The 20,460-nt window shown below is 41.4% G+C and overlaps 3 protein-coding genes across 7 annotated transcripts; all 3 read right to left on the minus strand.

Annotated features, from left to right (window-relative positions):
- Positions 1-125: 125 nt before the first annotated feature.
- On the minus strand, positions 126-11,779 carry LOC144057120 (poly(rC)-binding protein 2). 3 transcript variants are annotated; one of them, XM_077574395.1, is made up of 13 exons: positions 11,597-11,771; positions 10,124-10,271; positions 9,788-9,811; positions 9,678-9,710; positions 9,463-9,579; positions 9,063-9,194; positions 8,846-8,974; positions 8,514-8,588; positions 8,242-8,283; positions 6,442-6,514; positions 6,292-6,344; positions 6,050-6,219; positions 126-1,086 (listed from the first exon to the last, which is right to left on the minus strand). In XM_077574395.1, exons 2-13 carry the CDS (start codon positions 10,190-10,192, stop codon positions 1,050-1,052), a joined length of 954 nt encoding a protein of 317 aa, XP_077430521.1. In that variant the 5' UTR covers positions 10,193-10,271; positions 11,597-11,771; the 3' UTR covers positions 126-1,049. The 3 variants fall into 3 exon arrangements, with proteins under 3 accessions (XP_077430521.1, XP_077430520.1, XP_077430522.1); XM_077574394.1 differs by having other exon boundaries at positions 6,442-6,541; positions 11,597-11,770; XM_077574396.1 differs by lacking the exon at positions 126-1,086 and adding an exon at positions 1,219-4,889 and having other exon boundaries at positions 6,442-6,541; positions 11,597-11,779.
- A 493-nt stretch (positions 11,780-12,272) lies between these two features.
- prr13 (proline rich 13) lies at positions 12,273-14,294 on the minus strand. The gene is made up of 4 exons (XM_077572223.1): positions 14,139-14,294; positions 13,554-13,618; positions 12,996-13,468; positions 12,273-12,885 (listed from the first exon to the last, which is right to left on the minus strand). Exons 2-4 carry the CDS (start codon positions 13,567-13,569, stop codon positions 12,838-12,840), a joined length of 537 nt encoding a protein of 178 aa, XP_077428349.1. The 5' UTR covers positions 13,570-13,618; positions 14,139-14,294; the 3' UTR covers positions 12,273-12,837.
- Positions 14,295-15,161: 867 nt separating this feature from the next.
- Positions 15,162-20,420, minus strand: LOC144057129 (anti-Muellerian hormone type-2 receptor-like). Of its 3 annotated transcripts, none has more exons than XM_077574417.1 (11): positions 20,261-20,420; positions 19,523-19,714; positions 19,282-19,428; positions 19,084-19,176; positions 17,029-17,114; positions 16,700-16,921; positions 16,476-16,590; positions 16,218-16,363; positions 15,995-16,151; positions 15,594-15,726; positions 15,162-15,503 (listed from the first exon to the last, which is right to left on the minus strand). In XM_077574417.1, the coding sequence occupies exons 1-11, from the start codon at positions 20,298-20,300 to the stop codon at positions 15,479-15,481; spliced, it is 1,356 nt and encodes a 451-aa protein (XP_077430543.1). In that variant the 5' UTR covers positions 20,301-20,420; the 3' UTR covers positions 15,162-15,478. The 3 variants fall into 3 exon arrangements, with proteins under 3 accessions (XP_077430543.1, XP_077430541.1, XP_077430540.1); XM_077574415.1 differs by having other exon boundaries at positions 15,590-15,726; XM_077574414.1 differs by having other exon boundaries at positions 15,590-15,726; positions 15,995-16,363.
- Between the last annotated feature and the right edge of the window lie 40 nt (positions 20,421-20,460).

A 20,460-nucleotide genomic window follows, 5' to 3' on the forward strand; every position in this document is an offset into this window, starting at 1 on the left:
ATATAAAAACTGCTTACAGCGCCCTCTAGTGCTTCAGTGTACTTACTGCATTAGAGTCCAACGAGTATCTAAATGTATTTAACATTTGGTGTTCAATACAAAAGACAGACAACAAGCCAATGGAGTGTGTGTTCAGAACATTTCACATTTTTTATTTCATTTTCTTAAACAAATTTGTGGCACCCAAGATCTAGTCTCAGAAAAAGAAAAATGTGCACAAATGTCTTTTTTTTTCCTGCAAATAATCATAAAAATCAATAACTGAGCAAAGCAAAGAGCAGGAAACTAGTGTTAGCTCACAACCCCTTCTTTGCCTTCATTTTTGTTTTCTTCTTAATAGCCTCATATACGTGTTGCAAGTGTCCCTCCCCTCCCTCCCTCCCGTTCAGTCATCCTTTGGTAGTTAAAAAAAAATACTTCTTCCATTTAAAACAAACATTCCAACTTTTTTTTTTTTAAGAATATAGCAGTCTTTACAACAAAAAGCTTTCCCCCTCAAAAAACCCTGACAAAAAAACCTCCCAGCCCAACACACACACACAAAAAAAAAAAAAACATGATCCCAAGGAGGGGAATGACAACAAAAGGGAGCGTGCCGACGGCATATCAGTGGCCGAGTGTGTGCGTATGTGTGTGTATATAGCTACTCTCTGATGTGTAACAAAATACATTTTTTTAGGGGAATAAAAGAATGACTATTCTTCTTTTTGATCCTTTATTTGTGTCTTTTCTTCCCTACGCTGTACACAACTAAATCTAAATCTTTCTCTGAAACATGGAAGGTGACAAAAAGGGATCAAGAAAAAAATATGGATAAAAAAAAAAAAAAAACTCAACTGATTTAAAACCCCATTTCCAAAAAAACGGGGCATTAAAATCCTAGCTCAGGGGTGGACTAAAACAAAAAAATAAATAATCACGGAGGCTGTGGATGAAGTGATGCTAACAATAAAGGAAGGAAGAGGTGTTATATAGGTGTAATATAGCTTCTTTTTTTTTTTTTTGTTGATGTTGAAGGTGGTGAGATGTAGTGCAGACTGGGAGGCTCATCAGTTGGCTGCCAGTCCGGTGGCCTCCGAGGAAAGTCTGCAGCGGGACAAATACACAAAACACACACACACGCACAATGCATGGTTGGACAGCAACACCATTTTCAGCCCGCCAGCATTTTTATGTACCAACGAATCATTATGTGAGGTTTTATTTTTTTTTTTGGGGGGGGGGGGGGGGGGGGTAGCTTGACATAATAATAATAGAGACATAATAATAGTAGAGGGGTAGAAAAAAAAATGGGAAGGGCAGTCAGTGTGAACTATGATTCTGTGTACATTATACTGCCCCCTAGTGGCCACTGCGTAAACACCCGTACAGTGCTGGTAAATACACTTAAAACACCACCGTTTTGTTAATTATTCGCCAGGCATCTTCAAATGTTTTACTTTATTATGGTTTCAATAGACAGCGGCTGACTTTCTTTACATTTTATGTACAACAATGTTGGAGAAAATGTTACCCAAAACAATCATGCTAAGTCCTGGAAGATTTTTTCCTACAGGAAAAAAAGTACGTTTACTTTTTTTGTGTATTTTGCGTATATTTGAGCTACTGAAAACTACAGTGGGCTAGCAACATTTTAGTCTTTTTTTTTTTTTGTGCAGGCGTGGCCGACTATTCATATGCTAAGAGCAACCATTCTTACAAAGAGTGTAAATTCGCTTACCTAAAGAAAAACACAGGAAGTATTTTATAATGTACGTGTTTGGATGTGATTATTAATGTATAATGTGAGGCGATTATTTGTTGTAAAAAAAAAAAAAAAAAACGGGATGAACCGAGAATCTTGGTGGGAAATATTTTTTTGTTAAACCAGAAGCAGTAATCACTGCCATATAAAAAAAAAAAAATGCTCCCACATTTTATTGCAGCCATAAAACTTTCTTTGCAAAATGACAAAATGGAGTTAGCCCACTGTGTTTTTTTTTGTTGGCTCAAATCTTGACTGATAGTTTAAATAAAAAATAAAAATTAAATGTATATTTATGATGGTGACAGTTTTGAGCAGGAAACATTTGAATTCACGATGAAGAAAAGTTGTTTTCAAAAGGGAGAGCAGTTGACACGTTACACCTTGGCATCACTTTCCTGACGGAAAATGTGTTGTTTTGAAACGACAGCAGTTTGAAGTCAAACTGAATTGTAATCCACCACACGTCACAAAAAAAAAAAAAAAAACTCAAACATGCTGTCAATCAATCATTTATACACACACACACGTCTACCTACACGATCTCTTGGGTGCAATAGAGAAACTTAGCAATGGTGGCCAGTGAACTAAAGAGTAAATAATACAGCCTTCATTTAAGTGATTGAAATCAGGTTCATAGATACCCCCCCCCCCCCCAAAAAAAAAACAACAACAAAAAAAAAACCACAAGTCGAAGCTCAACTTGAATTCATGGCGTGTATACCTGAGCGCGGACTAAAGCTCCTTTATGTACATAACAAAAAAGCACTCGCTGCAATTGTGGCGACGCCTAAACAAATCACACTAGCGCAAGCGTGACATCATTTTAGGAGAAAGAGCCGCTACCTGAGCACAGCTTACACACACACACACACACACACACACACACACATAGAGGGAAAAAGGCTTTCCGCGGACGCAATCCGCTCTGCATGCAAAAGTCACTTGGATTAGTAAAGATGAATCACACTTGACAGGCAATAGAGTAAATATGGCAACAAACGTGTGTGTTTTGTGCGTGTGGGGTTGCAAAATTCTGGTCATTTTCAAAATGGCAAACTTTCCATGGGAATGGATGGAAAACCAGGAATTTGTTAAAATGGTGGGTAGTGACATGTTTGATTCATTTTAATGTGACACACTGGTTTTACTTAAGTATTTTTCTTAAAGGGATACTTGACTCTTTGAGCCATTTTCAACAGTAAGAAGATGATCATTTCCTTTAAAAACAAATGTTGCCACTTGCTGTCGCGTGAAGATGACATCACCTGTGCTGAGGAAACGGGCCAATCACGACTCGCCTGTTTTGTGCGTCTGGTCAGCAAACTGAGCCATGATTGGTCGTTTACTTGTTTTCCTCAGCACAGGTGATGTCATCTTCACGCGACAGCAAGTTGCAACATTTGTTTTTAACTCTTTGACTGCCAAAAACGTTAAATAACGTTTAGTAAAATCCTATGGAGGAGTGCCAAAGACGTTAGTTTCAAAACAGAGGTGAAACTAACCATTTTCTATTGTTGATTACTGAAAAACGGAATAAGGTAGAAACAAACTTTTTTTTTCTGATGAAAGATGAGAGTCCAATCTTTCATTTGGTAGTATGTGTGTTTCCATAGTCCAAACACATCATTTTCTATGGACCTTGAAAGATCAGTCAAAATGCTTAAAATCGGCTGGCACCCACGGCATCCCTTTTCTGAAAACGTCTGGCAGTCAAAGAGTTAAAAAGGTATTAATTGGACATAAAAAAATAAAAATAATGACAAATTAATTCTGGACGAGATGTTAACTTTTTACTGCTGAAAATGTCTCAATGAGTCAAGAATACCTTTTAAGAAATGGCATTGTTTTATTGCGCTACTTTCGACTCCTTTTATTTTCATCTTGCGCAATGTTTTTTTCTTGGGGGTCATCTGTAAGACTTAACCTCATGTGGTGTCACATGACTCTTGCACACAGGCAGTCAACATGACCTCAAATCAATCACGATCATATGCAAATTGCTGGCGTTGGGGCGAAACCTTCTATGGCACAATTTGGTAAATTTCATATTTTTTCTCAAATCATTAATATTGGGCAGTCTTACACTGGTGGGTGTTAATTTAACAAATTATTGCCCAATCAAAAGCGTTGAAATTCATAGTGTACCTTCCGCAGACCATTTTGAGGCATCGATGGGGCGAACGGCACAATATTGTGCACGGTGAGAACGTTCTGGCGCTTCCATCTTCGTGTCTCGTCTTGTATTTGCCAAACGTTACTTCAAATGTCTTGCTGTAAAAATTTGCAACAGCAGAACCCAGGATGATCTTCCAAACATTCATCCATCCATTTACTCAAGCACTTATCCTTTCGGATACGCTAAGCTAAGCTAAGCTAAGCTAACCAGTGTATTTTTGTGTCCTCCCTGGCGTGCAAGTGGACAAACTCTGCCACTGTGATGGTGCGAGAACAAAGATACTGTAATACAGTATTGATATCAGAGGTCTGTCTGATATATGCCCAAAAAAAAAAAAAAAAAAAAGTGTATCAATTCTAGCTATTATAAGCTTACTTGAATACAACCAGTCAGTCAGAATAACCAAAACGTTTCCATTAAATCACTCTCAATTTCCGCTTCATTCCAAAAATCTCCAACGCATCCCATGGAAATTTACTGCGAACTTACCAGAAAGCTTGCAACGCCGTGCGCGCGCGCGCGTGTGTGTTTAGTGCACGTGGCCAAAGCAGGCGTCGATAGTGGACGTGTTAGTAAGGGGAGAGGCGTCGGCGCTTGGACTTGGAGCCCAGCTCGGGGGCCATTTTGGGCTCGGGGTTGGCGGCCCCGCTGACAACATGGAGGGCCAGTAGAGGCAGGGGCTTGAGTGTGAGGAGACTGGACACACAGGCAGGAGAGGGGTCGGAGGAGGAGGTGGAGGAGGAAGAAGAAGAAGGAGGAGGAGGAGGCCCAGGAGGTAACAAGGACAGAGGGATGGAGGCTGAGGGGGGCACCACACAGGAGGAGGAAGCAGAGGAGGTGCTAGTAGTAGTAGCAGTGGTAGTAGTAGTAGAGGTGGAGGAAGGGCACGGGCTGCTCGGTTCGGGGTTCAAGGAGGAGGAAGAGGAGGAGGAGGAGGGAGGAGGAGGAGGTTTAGAGGACTCTACACTGTAGAAAAAGAGACAAGGAGAGAGAAAGAGGGACAACACAGTCGGGATGGGTCACAGGGCAGGCTGGTCAGTGGGCAAATGGCGGAGGAAGGGGGAGGCTTCTTTTTTTTTTTTTTTTCTCTCTCTCTCGAAGGGGGCCGCAAAATGTCAGCGTGTCACGTTGACCAAATAGAAAGCTGAGCAAGCTCTGGTACATGCTGGTAAGATTGTCGTCCAACAAAACGCATGTAAATCCAAATTTGGTGCATTTTCTACTAAACAAATATTATATTGTTGTTCTTATATTTTTTAATCAATATTTTATATAAAAAAATATATTTTAAAAAATCTTTGATTTTACTATTATTAACTTATTTTATGTATTAGAATAATTTGTATTATATTAATATTGCAATATTATAACAATACTACACAATATTTATATTGGGGGGGGGGGTCCACTCAAATTTTATATGCATGTTTTCATTGGACAGGGAACAAAAGCTAACTGCACACGAGTTATTAACGGCATTGCAAGTTTCCACCAAGCGGTAGAGTTCAATTTGCCACATTGTGTCCCAACTGCTGACAAGAGTAGATGGTGTTAGAATACCAGAGCAGGGCAGCAGCTATACTCCTTTTTATTTTATTTTATTTTATTATTCTACAATTTATCCTTTCAATTAATCAAGCAATCAGACAAAAAAAAACATTATTAAACAATACTAATAAAAAGATTGCACATCAAGTGCATGTTGTTATTTTCAGTCAGGTTAGACAGTCTGCACACGAATGGATTGTATTGCATGTGCATTACAGCTTTTTTTTTCTTTATGATTTGTTCATTTTAACTAGCCATGGTAGGCTATATTCAAATTAGCTAACTTCGAGACGGTACCTGCCTATCATGCGGTTGTGCTTTATACTATGTTATGACTTATGTTTTTTCTTCTTCATAATGCATTTTCTGGCTAGTCCAAATTACACTCCAAAAATTATATTCCTCGCAGATTTTTGTTCCAGCCCCTAAAACTGGAATAGTTAATTATCCCCACGGGTGTGCCTGAAAATTTTAGCCCCCCCCCCCCAAGGCGACTGTTCCGAACTGAATTTTACTGCTTGGTGGAAACGCGTCTAACCCTTGACTCGATTGACTGACAAGTGGGCGTGTGTGCTGACCTGGCGTTGATGAGGTACTCCGCCAAGCTGATGCTGGCGGGCGATCCCGTGATGGTCACCTGTCGGTCGGTGGAGCCGTCCACCGGGTTCGCGATCTTGATCTGGGCGCCCGACATTTGTCTGATCTCGTTGATCTTCGCGCCCTGGCGGCCGATGATGCAGCCGATGAGCTGAGGAGGAGGCGGAGCTTAAGCGGGAAGTACTTCAAACGTACCTTCTAAGATTTATGGAAGAAAGCTGACCTCGTTTGGAATTTTCATCTCATTAGAACTGGTCTGAGCGGAAGCATCGATTCCTTAAAAAAAAAAAAAAAAAAAAAAAGACAAGCCATATTTGAACAACACGAAAAGTTGCCACACGCGGGATCTGGGTGGCCATTTTACGGCACGTACCGGTGAAGCCTTGGTTGCTGTGTGCAATGGGGAAGGGGCTCTGCTGCATAGCCAGCTGGTGAAGCTTGGTGAGCTGTGGAGAGATAGCAGCAGAGGAAGACTGTGAGAGGGGGGAGAGAGGAGGAGGAGGAGGTTTTGGAGGGAAAACAAGGATTGAAAAGGGGGAGGAAACAAAAATGACATTAAATCAATGTCAGTTCAAAACATACGAGGAACACATCTGAAAGGAAGGACGTCAAATGGATTCTCTCGGCAGCATTCGAGTGACAATTCAGTTTACAGAATTGTTTTAAACTGCAGTTGCAGTGTTGCGCCATTATGGAGGCGCTAGTTCAACAGCAGTGCACCGGAAAGACCTGAAGCAACAATCGAAGAAGAAACAGCTTTCTTTTTTTTTTTTTTACTTTAATGTACCGAAGAAGAAAGCGATTATGGAGCAACCGTTGCACACGCCCATTTCCTGGTTGTGAGGCAGAGGTGGCGTGCTCCAGCCATCGCCAAAGTCATAAAAACACAGTATATACAATTAACATAATAGTGTTTTACAACAATGCTAAACTATATTTACAACTTAATATGCACCAGTGGATGAATTTGTAATGATTGTAGTTTTTTTTTTTTTTTTAAATGGCCGATAATGGAAAGTAAGCAAGTACCGATACTTTAAAAAAGAGAGACTGGTTTTGGCACCGATACCTGGTATCGGTAGTCACCCATCAGTGTCAGGATGCCTCATTTTGAGCCAGGAAAAACCCTGGATACTGTCCAGCAAACAAGATGACCTCATTGTGACAGCAATATTTAAAGAGGAGCTTCTAAAGATGATTAAAAATGGAAGGATGCTTGAGCCAGGTAGGCAAAAGAAAATCAAGTCATGGGAAAATTGGGATCATTTAAAAGGAGCAACGGACAGAACAAGCAGCGGAGCAGCAGATGGTCACTGATGGACCCCGTGGAGAGTCTGGACAAACCCTGACAAACAAAAGCTGAACTTACACTTGACCATTTTAAGACTGTCAAATCTATCTATGTAAATATACTTAGAATTTGGGGGAGTGAGGCAATGCTAAATAAATTTATAATGTCTGTGTGCCTTTAAGAGGCGTGGCCTGGTAGGGTGGCATAACATGGGAGAGTCAGCATGAGCGAAAGCTGTGGCTGACAGCAGCTCCTGTTGTTCAAGAGGACCTAAAAGTCCTAAAAGACAGTGGCTCTCTCTTTTCCCCACATGCAGGGACATTAAAATAAGTACAAAGTAAAAACTCGCTTAAAAAGATTTAGTTGGGCGCGAAGAGTCATCCACAATATAGCACAGGAACACTAAAGTTGTCAACGTCTCTTAAAATGCAACTTAAAGAAAATTGCCTTTAGAGTTGGTTAAGTTTTTATGATTGTGCCACTCAGCCATGAACAGTTGAATTGCCTCAAAATTGATAGAAAATGGACGAGAAAGCTCCGCCTTATGTGAAGTCACTATGCTAATGCTAAAACAATGCTAAAGATAGATTATCTGTACTCTTGACCTTGAGCCCAATGGCTTCAAATGGCCATCTGAGAATCAAGATGTGCATGTGGATTGTCAATTTTTGGCAGGCACAACTCCTGCTTGACGAGCTGTCAATCACGGCATTAGAGGAACTGAATCAACATGAACACCGTCGATTTCGAAAAACCAAAAGTCCCGTTTCTGCCCAAGAAGTGCAAAAGGGGGCGGTCGGCGTCATGTTTGGGGGAAGGTGACATGAAGAGGGGGTGGGTGGTATGGAGGGGAGGGGTCACATAAACGGAAACTTGACTTACATCTGGCTGTGGAATGGCGTGCTGTCCTTGTACGGCATATGCCTGAAACAAATGAGAACACACAACTTTCACAGGCCTTGCATCGGACGCCGGCTAAAGCTAAAAAAAAAGACCAGCAACAAGTCTTGTCCAAAGTCTCCACATTTCTTGCAAAGGAAACATCTTTAAGGACATAAAAGAAAGAAACGGAGGAAGCCAGAGGAAGGAGTAGCTTACATCTACGAATTATACACATCGACACGCGACTTGTAAATCAACATGGCGCGGCGTACCTGTCCGCCTGCGAAGATGACGGGGGATCCTGAAGGTTTGGGTCGGTAGGGAATTGTGACGCCTTTCGGGGGAGACTGCGCAGGGGACACGCAAGACAAGATGTAAGAGCACAACCTCTGCTGACAAATAAATCACGTTACAATGACAATTCATGCTGCTATTAACAGCGCTTCCTCAAATTGGTGGCCTGCTGCATGTCAATTCGTCATCGGGCCTGAAGCACTAAATTAAGTGATATAGTAAATATAAATATTGCTCCAACCATTGACAAGTTTTGTTTTTTTTAACACAAACAAAATGAAAATCTTCCCCTGTGGAGGGTCCTCCTTACCTCGAGCATGACCACACAGATCTGCTTGACGCACTCGATGATAGACTGGGGTGTGCCAGCTATGCTGATGGCGCGCTCCGTGGAGTTGGGCAGCATGTCGCCTGCCACTTGGACCTGAGCACTGGTTGACTGGCAGCACAGCAAATCAAAAGGGAAAGTGAGTGCGCGGAGGAAGAAGAGATCTGCTTTTGTCTGACTTCTAAAAGAGGACGCGTACCTCTCGGATTTCTTTAATCTTGCAGCCACCTTTGCCAATGAGGGACCCGCATTGGCTGGCGGGCACCACGATGCGGAGGGTCACTGGGGGCCTGCCAGTGGCTGTGCTGTTTGTCATCGAGCTGCTGATGTCCTGGGGGCACAGATCGGTCCATTTAAGGCGCTGATTACCAACCAATTGTGTCATCACCCACAGATTCAGATTTTATTTTTTTGCTCTTATTTTTTATCCAATAAAATTGCCCTGTCTTCGTCCTGGAAAATGCATCTTGAGTGTTTAACAGCATTTTTTAAAGAAATATTTGGGCTAAAGAATTTTATTATTTTTTTTTAATTCCCTTGACTCAGTGATAGGTTGTGAAACACTGATTTATGCACGATTCTTTGAGCTGGATCCCCACCTCTTCCAGTTTATCAATGATCATGGAGAAGGCTTTGAAGATGGCGGTGGTCGGCCCCGCCAGCGTGATGATCCTCTCGGGACAGTTGCCCTCGGAGATGTTGATGCGCGCCCCGCTCTGTGTGGAAAAGTCACAAGCGAGGACGTGAAAAACAACCGGTTGGCAATTAAATGCGTCAACATTATGATTATTTGGAGGAAAGGACGGGAAGTCACCTCTTCTCTCATCTTCTTCACAGATTCGCCTTTCTAAAAAGCAGGACATGAAAGTAAGATTTAGGGGTAAAAAACACATTTCAATTGAATTTTGCGCTGTGAAGCCTTACTTTTCCAATGATGCTGCCAACTTCCTGAAATGACAAAACCACATAAGGTTTCATTATATGTTGTGGAAGAAATAAATTTGTAAAAAAAATGTGAATAGCTCTTAAAATGGTTCAGAATTCTAAATTAGCGCAATAACTATACCCCTCAAGATGAATGATTAATTCAAGTGAAGAAGATTCATAAAGCAAGCACCCATTCATTTAGCATCCATTCTAACAGCACTGCTACACCTGTCAACTGTACCAAGTCAATACCATGACTCATCAGATCAGTCCCTGCAGGGGGGGGGGAGGTGTCATTGAGGTGAAAAACGGCATAGCGTGCCGAGACCTCACCTTGCCGTGCATGAGCAGCCTAATGGTAAGGGTGACATTGAGCCCTCCTTCAATCACACCGGAGTCCATAGCTGCAGCTGCCGTGTGTGGGCCTTCCGTGCCGAACTTGGGGGCTGGGGGGACTGGGGTCTTTGGTCACAGAGATGATCTGGATGATTGGAGGGGCACAATATGTTACACATGAAAGTGCTAACAGATAGCTGCTCAACATAAAGCACTGTAAGTGCTTAACTAAAGGTAAAGAGTCAAATCAGTCGAGCGGCACTGGTCATTGGGGAAAAAAACAAAAAGAAAACAAACAAGACAGTTGATCTACTTGTCCATGTACTAGTAGGCCCCTTGGCCTCACTTGCAGAAAGCTGTCATACTCAAAATATATTTTTTCTACTCCTTTTCGAATTGGTACAATAAAATTTTATTTTTTACTATGTTAGATTTTTTTAAATCTATTTAGCTGTTCTTAAGCCATTTTCACACATGTTCAAAAATAATTCATTAAATTCATTGCTCTGATCTACATCCACTTTTGCTTCTCGAGTAGTAAAGTAGTTGTCCAATTTTGACGCCAACTATCATGAAGAAATGTAAGGTAGTGGACCTTTCTTTCATCCAGAATTGTCTTACTAGTGAGGACAAAGAGCGCGCTAGTACATACACCTTAAGATGGACTTGTAAGAATATCGATGAAAGCTCAACGGCATTCCAAAGTTCGGGCATACGTTAACGTGAAAAGCAGCCGCAAAAGACTCACAATCACGGTTTCAAATGACTTTTGTTCTACTTTGAAGTGACAACGTAGACAACACAATCGAATTTGCGTAAATCTATTTTGAAGTTTGGTGAGTAAAGAAGGGAAAAGGCGATTACATGACCACCACCACCACCACTTGCCGGCTAAACGTTTCGTCATCATTAGCAGCGTGCCAAGTCGGCGTCGGCTCCCTCAACAAACCATTATAAAAAACACTTTTATATAAACTTAAGCAGTCGTGCGTATTTGTTACACAACTTAAACATCCCCTAAATGGGTTTATGGCGTTAATTTCGGAATTAAGTACTCGCATTTGTATAAATTTGCATTTTGGAGGCTTGACGATAAGGGGGGTTGGGAGGGGGAAATGAATGGGGCATGCGCACGCTAGTTAGCAATGCTAACTACCATCTTATATTTTATTCAATATAGTGACATTTTGGTTCATAGTAGTTAGTGTATACGTCAAAAGAGCCGCTATTCATAACCATTTAAGTATAATAAAGGATTATTTGGGCTTCAAATAAGCGTTAAGCTTGCAGTTTCCGGTGACACGCTAAGCTAACAAAGCTAATTTTAGACGGCGCATTTGCCGTGGCCACCACGGCCTACTAGCACGATGCCAAGCTAAGCTAAAGTAAGCTAAGTGCGATTTCTTTCCTCTTCTTCGGATCACAACAACACGGGCAACAAAAACATCCAAACTCAGAGGCCGAACTTACCTGGTTCGCGCGCTGGAAGGTGGCCGGGGGATGGGTTGGGGTTGTGAGGGTAGAAGGGGAGAGGTTCGGGAGGGTAGAAACCCAGGGGGGGAAGAGTTTAGAGAGGACTCGGGGGAAGAGGGAAGAGTGATGTGAGATCGAGCTCCACTCCTTTACACAAAGACAACAACATGGCGACCTCCGAACTTTCCCCTTTCACCCAAGCCGAGCCCACATCCTGTGTGACTCGCCCAATAAAATAAAATAAAAGTATAATATTAAAACATTAAATACACGTTTGGAAAATGTAAAACACACTAACGATATAAAAATAAATACATAATTGTGTGTGCCGTGGTGTGGTGTTGTTTTGAGACGTTCATGTACATTCGTAAAAATTAAGCCAATGCTCCTCAACAACAATTTCTCTATTGATTCTTCTAACTTACATTATGTTATGGACTTCTAACAACGGCCAAATAAAATTAAAAAAATACGTTTAGGAGGCGCTTTGAGGCATTTAGGGTACACATAAAAATCAGATATCCAGGAATATGTATAACGAATCAAATCATATCGAAATACTTCGTAAATTATAAAGATTCTTGATTACGTATATCAATATGACACCAAACAACCAGGTCCGACAATTTGAAAAAAACGACATGATATAAAACATAAGACTTTCATTTGATAGTTGCAAAGAATACATATTTTTTAATGATTGTAGGAAATTAATCATCTCACCCCATAAAAAATAGATACATAAAAACATTAAACCCTCAGAAGCAAGCCAGCTTAATTACTCTCAACAACAAATTATTACAATAAAAGCTATATACAAATTATGTTAAAACATTCGACATACGTTTGAAAGAAAAGCAAAGTAGAGAATCAACATGATGTAATTTCCAGATATGCATATGGAGCCTTTAACAGCAGAGATGAGACACATGTATCTTTTTTAAATACATTTATTACAGTAAATCACCATATTAAAGATTTTTACAAAAATTAATTTCAAAACAGTGATATGACAATCAGAGATAGACTTCTCGAAAGATACAAAATACACCCCATATAATAGTGGCCCGCATCATTCCTCAAATCTTGCTAGTCATTAATATCATTTAGAAATTAGCCCCCTTTATATTTGGATGGAGGTACAGTATATACACAGAAATCCTGTTGATTTATTTTTTATTTTTTTTATAATGCCTTTTCGCAGTTGTCCACATTCAGTATAATGGATGATGATGAACTCAGTCGCTGCTGCTGCTACTACTACTACTGCTGCTGCTACTGGAGGACTGTGGGATTTATAGAATAATAAACATGTTAATGCATTGTTAATGGAGAAATAAATATCATCGATATATACTTCAAGTATAAGTACAAGTGACAGTGGTGTCAATCTCACCTTGCCGCCATGTTTGTGGTGCCCGTGCCCGTGCACTTTCTTCAGCTTCTTCCCCTTCTTCAACTTCTTGTGGGATTTATGTCCCACCACTCCCAAGGCCATGCCAGCCAGTCCCCCGCCTACCGCCCCACTAAAGGGATTGAGGGGGTTGACACCCCCGGGGTAGTGATGGCCTTTGTTGTGGTGGTGACCCTTTTTTTTATTGTGGTGGCCTTTGGGGGAGCGCGGGTACACACCGGCTTGGACGCCTGCAACAGGATACCCGCCAGGTGCCACGGGGTAGGGGTGTGGTCCCGGAATGCCCGCATATGGCACCGCACCAGAGGGTGCGTTGGGTATCGTGGCCGGGTTGAGACTCGCTGGATACTGGACAGGCGGGTACTGTTGACGCGGAGGCTGAGGGAAGGCTCCTGCGGGAGGGACTGTGGGGTATGCAGGGTTGTAGCCAGGTGGGAAGGCTGGGTTGGATGGACCTGATGTAAATACAGATGTATTTAAAAATTCACTGTGCCACTATTTTTGAAACCCTGTTTTTTAACATGTTGTGTCTATGTATACCTTGATTTGGCCACATTATTGCACTTCGGATGTTTCTGAAAATCCTGGATATGTTATTGAAATTTCTAGAAATACATGGAGAAAAATAACATGATTTTTGGCGAGAGAAGCGGGATGCACCCTGAAGTGGTTCCCAGTCAATCACAAGGCACACAGACGAGCAGCAACAAGACCAATGGAATAGAATATGCAAACTTCACACAGGAGGGAGCAGAAATTCGAACCCAGAACCTCAGAACTGTGAGGCCGACGTGCCAAAAACTTGTGTCCGTAATAATAATCATACAATGAATGTGTCCCTCTTTTTGATCATTGAACTCACTCTGTTTGTTAATAATAATCATACAATGAATGTGTCCCCCTTTTTGATTAATGAACTAGTCTGTTTGTTTCAACAAAACAATAACGTGGAATAGTTTTGTGCACGTCACTTTATTAGTCAGCTACCGCAGCGTCAACACCAACTACGGCGCTTTTAAAAAATCTCGACACTGACAAATGAACTTCGACTTTTTTGAATTAAGAAAAAGTATTATAGCATTCGTAGTAGGTAAGTATTCAACTATGACGTGATCCAAACCTCACCTTTGGTTGTTTCTTCGGTGGGCCTTTTCCAACTGTTTGTCTTCCGCATTGACGAGCAAAACTGGAGAAAAACAAACATGCGCAAGAACAGGAAGCCCCGCCCACCGCCAGCTTTAAACTCACACGCACTTTGCGTCACGTTACACGCAATGGAACAACTAAATACAAATTGAATACACAAAGTGTTACTTAATTGCGTGTGAAAACAGTACGCAACTATTGGTAGCTGCTGTGAATGGAGGAGGAATGTAGAGAGATGACGTATATACGCATTTGATTAGGTACACCTACACAAGGAATCCTCACTTTACGACGGAGTTCCTTCCCGCCAGAATGCATGGTTAAATCGTATAGCTAACACTAATGTAGCATTATTAAAGTCATACAGGTATTTGTACTAAAACACATATAAGCCATGAACATAAAACAATCAAATAAAAAAACAGTAAACACGGCACTAATTGAGTACTGAGTAGGCTACTTAAGTATAGTATTTACTACAGCGACTAGCTAGCTAGCTAGCTAACAAGCTAATTAACAGCACCGTTTTCCTGCTAGCTTGGTGGCAAAATGGTATCTCTGAATTTTAATATTAAATAATCATGTTAACTAAACACAGAAGCTAGATAACTACAAGGGGGTCCACCTCAGTTAATAATCAAATCAGTTATTTCAGTGGCAAAGGAACCTGGTCTTATAATTCATAATTGTTTTTTCGTTTTTTTTAAAACACTCCTAGACCATAAAATCTAAAATAATCACAGAAAATGGTAGCTTCCAGTAAAAAAAAAAAAAAAAAAAAGACATAAATAACTGCACTGTTTGTCATCTGAGAACTTAACACCTTCTCTGTCCATGACTTGAAAGCTAGGCTGGGTGAAGAGCTGCCATTCTCAAGCCAGTAGCAGATCCGTGCGTACATAAAGTCACACGGCTTCATCTTCGCTAGCAACTCAACTTTGTTTATAGACCACAAAAAGAACCACCACTGTAACAAGGTGCTGTATAGAAAGAGTCAACATAAACAAAATAGAAAACCTTTATTATCACTGCATGGTGCAGATGCAGCAAAACTGAGGTTATGATCATGAATGCAGCGGTGTGTGGCGCTTGAAATGGACAAACACACTTCTTAATAATATTTATTAAGTTATGTTTAAGGCACATTGAAACTGTTTCAAATTGTGAACAATGCATAATGTCTTCTTTTTTTTTAAGACTCACATAGACAGGATGCAAAACTGAGCATTATACTAAAGAATGGGACTGAAGCGAGATTAATCTGTTCACGACACACGGAGCAGACAGGCGGGCGTCCGGATCCACATCCCAGCATTCCGTCAGTAGATCCCGCAGCGCCGGTCCCTGAGATGGGCCCAAGAGTCATTCAGTGTTTTTAATCCATTTGATCCCAAAACCCTGAATTTATGTATGCTAATGCAAAAACACACCTGCCTCAGCTGCTGCCAATGCTCAGGGATGGAGGGTCTTTTTTCCATGAGAGTCACATGGATGGTGAGGCTCTCCCGTGTCATGCTGCCTCCCAGCTCACGCTCATAAGGGAGGAGGTGTTGTGGCACGGCACCGCCTGCAGAGGGAGACATTGAGGGAGACGCTCACAGGACATTGCATTAGGTACACCTGTAGGTACTTGTCCTCATTAGCGTCGCTGGGGTCAGTTAGCGACTATTATAATAAGTCTTTCTTGGCAATGAAATGTATATACAGACTTATTGGCACAACTGTATGTCATACACGGTGGAATTTTTGACATAGAGGCAGAAAATAACACCATGGAGAATTCAATCAAGTTAGGCGGCCTTGGGTGAATGGCAACGTAAGAGGGCGGATTTCACCTTCAAACAAGTCGGAGCAGCGCATGTAGATCTCCCACAGCACCAAACTCAAAGCGTAGATGTCCCCGTGCAGAAACCAGCTGCCGGTGAGGTCCACGTAGGCTTCCAGAATCTCGGGGGGGATGTAGGGCAGGGTGCACGCTGCCTGACTGTAACTCTGTAGATGAAAGTGACACAATGACCGAGTGACATCCCAGCATAACAGATTAATAGATGTAGTCACCATTGCGTTTCCTGTTTGTCGACGGTCCGAGCAGGAGCGCAGGATGATGGAGCTACCGAAATCACACAAGGTGCAGGTGCCGTCTGCCCGGACGAGCACGTTGAAGCTGCTGAGGTCTCTGTGGGCCACAGGCGGTTTGTCCCCTTCTGAAAAAAAAGACAAGGGGCAGGAAAAATGTAAGCTGAATGGAAAAGGCCATCATTGGACATCAATAGGAAGTAAAAATGGAAAATGCTGTGGAGATTGCGGGATTAATACCTTGTGTGTGCTCACACGAGTGGAGATAGGCGAGTCCTTGTGATAACGACAGGCACATCTTGAGTGACAGCGGCCAGCTGCTGGTGTTCAGATCCAGAAAGGAGTGCAAAGAGCCCTGAAAACGTTGTCAAAAAACAAGAGCACACTGTAAATAACAACCGAAAACACACTTAAACCCCAAAGAGTTTTTTTTATTTTTTTACTTTTAGGATTTTGACACTCACATATTCTGCAAACTGCAAGACCAGGAGCCAGCTGTCATCTTCCGACCTTCTCCCGGAACCCAGGAAGCGGATGATCCCGGCGTGCCTCATCAGCGGGAGCCCGTAGATTTCCTTCTCGGAGGTGAACACATGCTGCGCGGCGGCGGGGAAGACTTTCACGGCCACCACAGATCCTTGGTACGTTCCTCGCCACACGGTGGCAAAATGCCCACGACCCACAATCTAAGAGAGAGAGAGAGAGAGAGAGAGAGAGAGGGAGCGGCGAGCGCAAGTATTTCCAAGCAAGATTTGACACCATTTTGGACAGTTGACCTTACTAAATAGTTTACCTGCTGCAGTTCAACATTAGTGACGTCAATCTGGGGTGTTTGGCAGGGACTCGCTGGAGTGGTATGAACAGCGTCATGAGCCAACTCTAAAATGAGCAAAGTCAACATTAAAGTCTTACACTGGAAATGAAAGGGGGAACAACTGTAAAAAAAAAAAAAAAGGTAATCATCAGATCTAAACCATATAGAGCATGTGTTTTACCTGCGAAAGAAGCGACTAAAGCAAGCCACGCGACAACTCGCCCACACTGAGTTGCTCAGCTCGTGACATAAGATAAGCTAGGTGAAAATCGACAGCCTTTTTCAAGTAAACAACATTGTATGAAAAGCTACCATGATGGAATTAAGGATAGAAGAAAGTGAGAGGGAAGAAAGAAAAAAGGAAGGAAGGAAGGTAGGACATATTAACTTATTCACTGCCATTGACAGCTATAAAGTCCAAAATTAATTTGAACTATTTCTATTAGTTAAGCTTTTTTTCCCCCCACTTTTGTTAACAAGAGTATGAAAACCTAGAATTTTTTGGGGTACATTTAGAACAGATATAAAATTTGTGATTAATCGTGAGTTAACTAGTGAAGTTATGCGATTAATTACGATTAAAAAATGTAATCACCTGACACCAATTTTTAATAATCTTTTCTTTTTTTTAGAAAATAATTAATTAAATAATTGTAATTATTTTTTCCAATTTTTAATAATCTTTTTATTTTTTTATAGAAAATGATGATTAAAAATTAGGGGCGTCAGGCGATTACCATTTTTAATCGTAACTAATCGCATGACTTCACTAGTTAGCTCACCATTAATCATACATTTTATATCTGTTCTAATACAAAAACAAATCTAGGTTTTCATACTCTTGTTAACAAAAGTGGGAAAATGTTAAACTAATAGAAATAGTTCAAATACATTTTTGACGTCTATAGCCGTGAATGGCAGTGAATGAGTTCATTTGAATCTGCACACCCTCGTTGAAAACCCTAACCCTTGATTGAAGCCATGATTTGCAAACCCTAACAAACCCAGGTGAGAAACTACAACTTGAAACACAAATCCTGTCTAAAAATCAATTTTGAAACCCTAACTCTTGCTTAATACTTCCCTTACTTGACCAGAGTTGATCGTAGAAGCAATTATTAAAATAGACGCAGATGGGAATTTGGTGTGAGGAATATTGCAATGTTGAAATATGACTATTTAGGATTTAAACTGTATTAATAAATATGATTGTGATAGTTAAGTAATAGTGAAAGCAACTTAAAGTGGATCCCTACTAATAATGTCTGTAGTTATATTTGTCCACAGCGATTCATCGGGACCCGGAATCTACTGTACGTCTTACTATTCTTATTTGAGGAAATAGAACTAGCTCAGGTGGCTTGAAGGGAGCATTCGAGCGAAGATAAGCACCAAGGTCGGCCCTGTAGAGAAAGAAACAGTCTCAAAGCCAAACAAAAGCACTGTGTGGGGGGTGAAATACCACACCGTCGTTTTTATGCACCCCTTCGTGAAAACCAGGGCTGGCCCTAGGTGAGATTTTATGTGGTGTCACTGACCCCTCAAACCCCCCCCCACCCCCCCACCCCCTTCGATAATTTACATACGCTTACATAAACAGTAGAATTTTCAACATTGCCTTTAATTTAAGATAAGATAAATACATTTTAAAATATAAAATTGATTATTTACTAAATGTCAAAACTCTTTCATTACTGTCAAAGAAATCATGCGAGTATCTTGTTAGGACTAATTGGACTAACCAAAAAAAAAGCAACAACTTGATTTCTGTAACATTTTGGGTCATTTTGTCTGTCATGTTTACAAAGTTCTCTGACGTTACATCAATTAACTCTTCACTTATTTTATTTTTTTATATTAATTTTGATTTACTCTTAAATGAAGAGATAATAGTAAAGGTGATATATTTTCACCAGTTCTTTGGCGCCCCCTACAGTCCACAACGCCCTCAGAATCTTCCAATCTGGCCAAATGGTCAAGCAAGAACGAGTGTCATCACTCTTAAGACTGGATGAAATAAAAGGAAAAGTTTACTTTTGTGTCGCGAGAGACATCGCCATTGCACCGCCACAATCGCCAGGCACAGGATCAGCACAGTGGCAACAATGATGACGAGCCAAGTTCCGTCTAAAAAAAAAAAGGTGTCAATAACACATAGCCAAAGCTGGTTCACGCTGACGTTAGCTCTTTTTTCTTTTTCTAGTAAAAGTCATGAAGATCAAAGGATCGCACCCAATTCCGGTGCCTCCGAGTCCTCACTCCAGGTGACGTTGCGGTTACAGAGGTCGGTGTTGCACACACACGTCACTATTTGCTTGTTGAGAAGAGTCTGCATCTTGCAGGTGGCCTCCGGGCAGGACTCTTCAGCCATATGGCAAGCTTGAACGCAAGACGAGGATGAATAAGATACAGAACAGCGCCGCAAGGAGTTGTGCATTTTCATGCAGTCAACTGCCTGGTCGGGTCTGCTTACCGAGAGTGTCAACCTCCAGCTGTCCGGCAAGGACGATGAAGCAGCCCACGCAGCAGTGCGTGTGCTCGCAGACCTGAATAGAGTCGCTCACGTTGCCCGCCGCCAGGTACTTCTTGTTCTGCTCTTTGACCTGAAAGGCGCACTGCCTCCTCTCATCCGGCGAGGGGCTTAACGCGCAAGGAAAGATGCATTCTGGGAAGAGAGACCACACTGAATTTGGTGATGGTTTGGATAGTCAAAAGCATGACTACTAATTTAGTTTTTGTTTGTTTGATCAAAACCTTCGCATTTATGCATTTGAGAATTAAAGTTACATTTTGAACATTGGTTCAAGACAAAAATTAAAATGTCTTTTTGTTGGTTAGGAAGTGGCTGCCCTTATGTGCGATTTTTTTTGATACAATAACTTCCATTAAATGGTTAAAAATTACATTTTGCATCCTGTTTTCCGCCACTTCAAATGTATTTTAAAAAATTACACAAGAAAAAAAAATCCAGTAATTTAGCATTTCCATACAGTCAATTAGTGTAAAATGCTGATCCTGAACGTTTATTGTATGAATAGATTAAAGCTATTAGCTATTAGCCATTAGCTTTATCCAATAGCTCATTTGCTACTAGTATGCTGACAATGGACAGCTATTGTGCCTCTGAAATGACATCACACCAATGAAGACTCTTTTTAAACACTTATATTGTATATAATGTGTAATAAAATAAAATAAATAAGTGACTCACCCAACGCCAGCATGAAAAGGGGCCAGCGGTGTAGAAACATGGTCACTCAGAACCCGGACTGGCCGATAAGCAATACTGTGAGATTTTGTCGTTTTTTCCTCTTTTATCTCAATCAGTTATGGGAATGTGCGGGGAGTTTCCAACACTTCCCAGCATCACTCCCACAAGCGCACACCTGCAGTCCACCGCACACAAACACC

This window comes from Vanacampus margaritifer, chromosome 8 (genome assembly GCF_051991255.1).
Source record: "Vanacampus margaritifer isolate UIUO_Vmar chromosome 8, RoL_Vmar_1.0, whole genome shotgun sequence".
In the NCBI taxonomy this organism is placed as follows: Eukaryota; Metazoa; Chordata; class Actinopteri; order Syngnathiformes; family Syngnathidae; genus Vanacampus; species Vanacampus margaritifer.

Bases quoted from the DNA above. Each gene is read 5' to 3' on its own strand.
- LOC144057120 (XM_077574396.1), bottom strand. From the start codon at position 10,192: ATGGACTCCGGTGTGATTGAAGGAGGGCTCAATGTCACCCTTACCATT. The intron at 9,580-9,677 runs GTGACTTCCCGT...TTTTCCACACAG, and splicing joins TGAAGAAGATGAGAGAAGAG to AGCGGGGCGCGCATCAACAT. The intron at 8,284-8,513 runs GTACGCCGCGCC...CATTTGTTTCAG, and splicing joins TCATCTTCGCAGGCGGACAG to GCATATGCCGTACAAGGACA.
- prr13 (XM_077572223.1), bottom strand. The intron at 12,886-12,995 runs GTGAGATTGACA...TAAATCCCACAG, and splicing joins ACCACAAACATGGCGGCAAG to TCCTCCAGTAGCAGCAGCAG.
- LOC144057129 (XM_077574414.1), bottom strand. From the start codon at position 20,300: ATGTTTCTACACCGCTGGCCCCTTTTCATGCTGGCGTTGG. The intron at 19,177-19,281 runs GTGCGATCCTTT...TTTTTTTTTTAG, and splicing joins CTCGGAGGCACCGGAATTGG to ACGGAACTTGGCTCGTCATC. The intron at 17,115-19,083 runs GTAAACTTTTCC...TGCTCATTTTAG, and splicing joins ATGTCTCTCGCGACACAAAA to AGTTGGCTCATGACGCTGTT.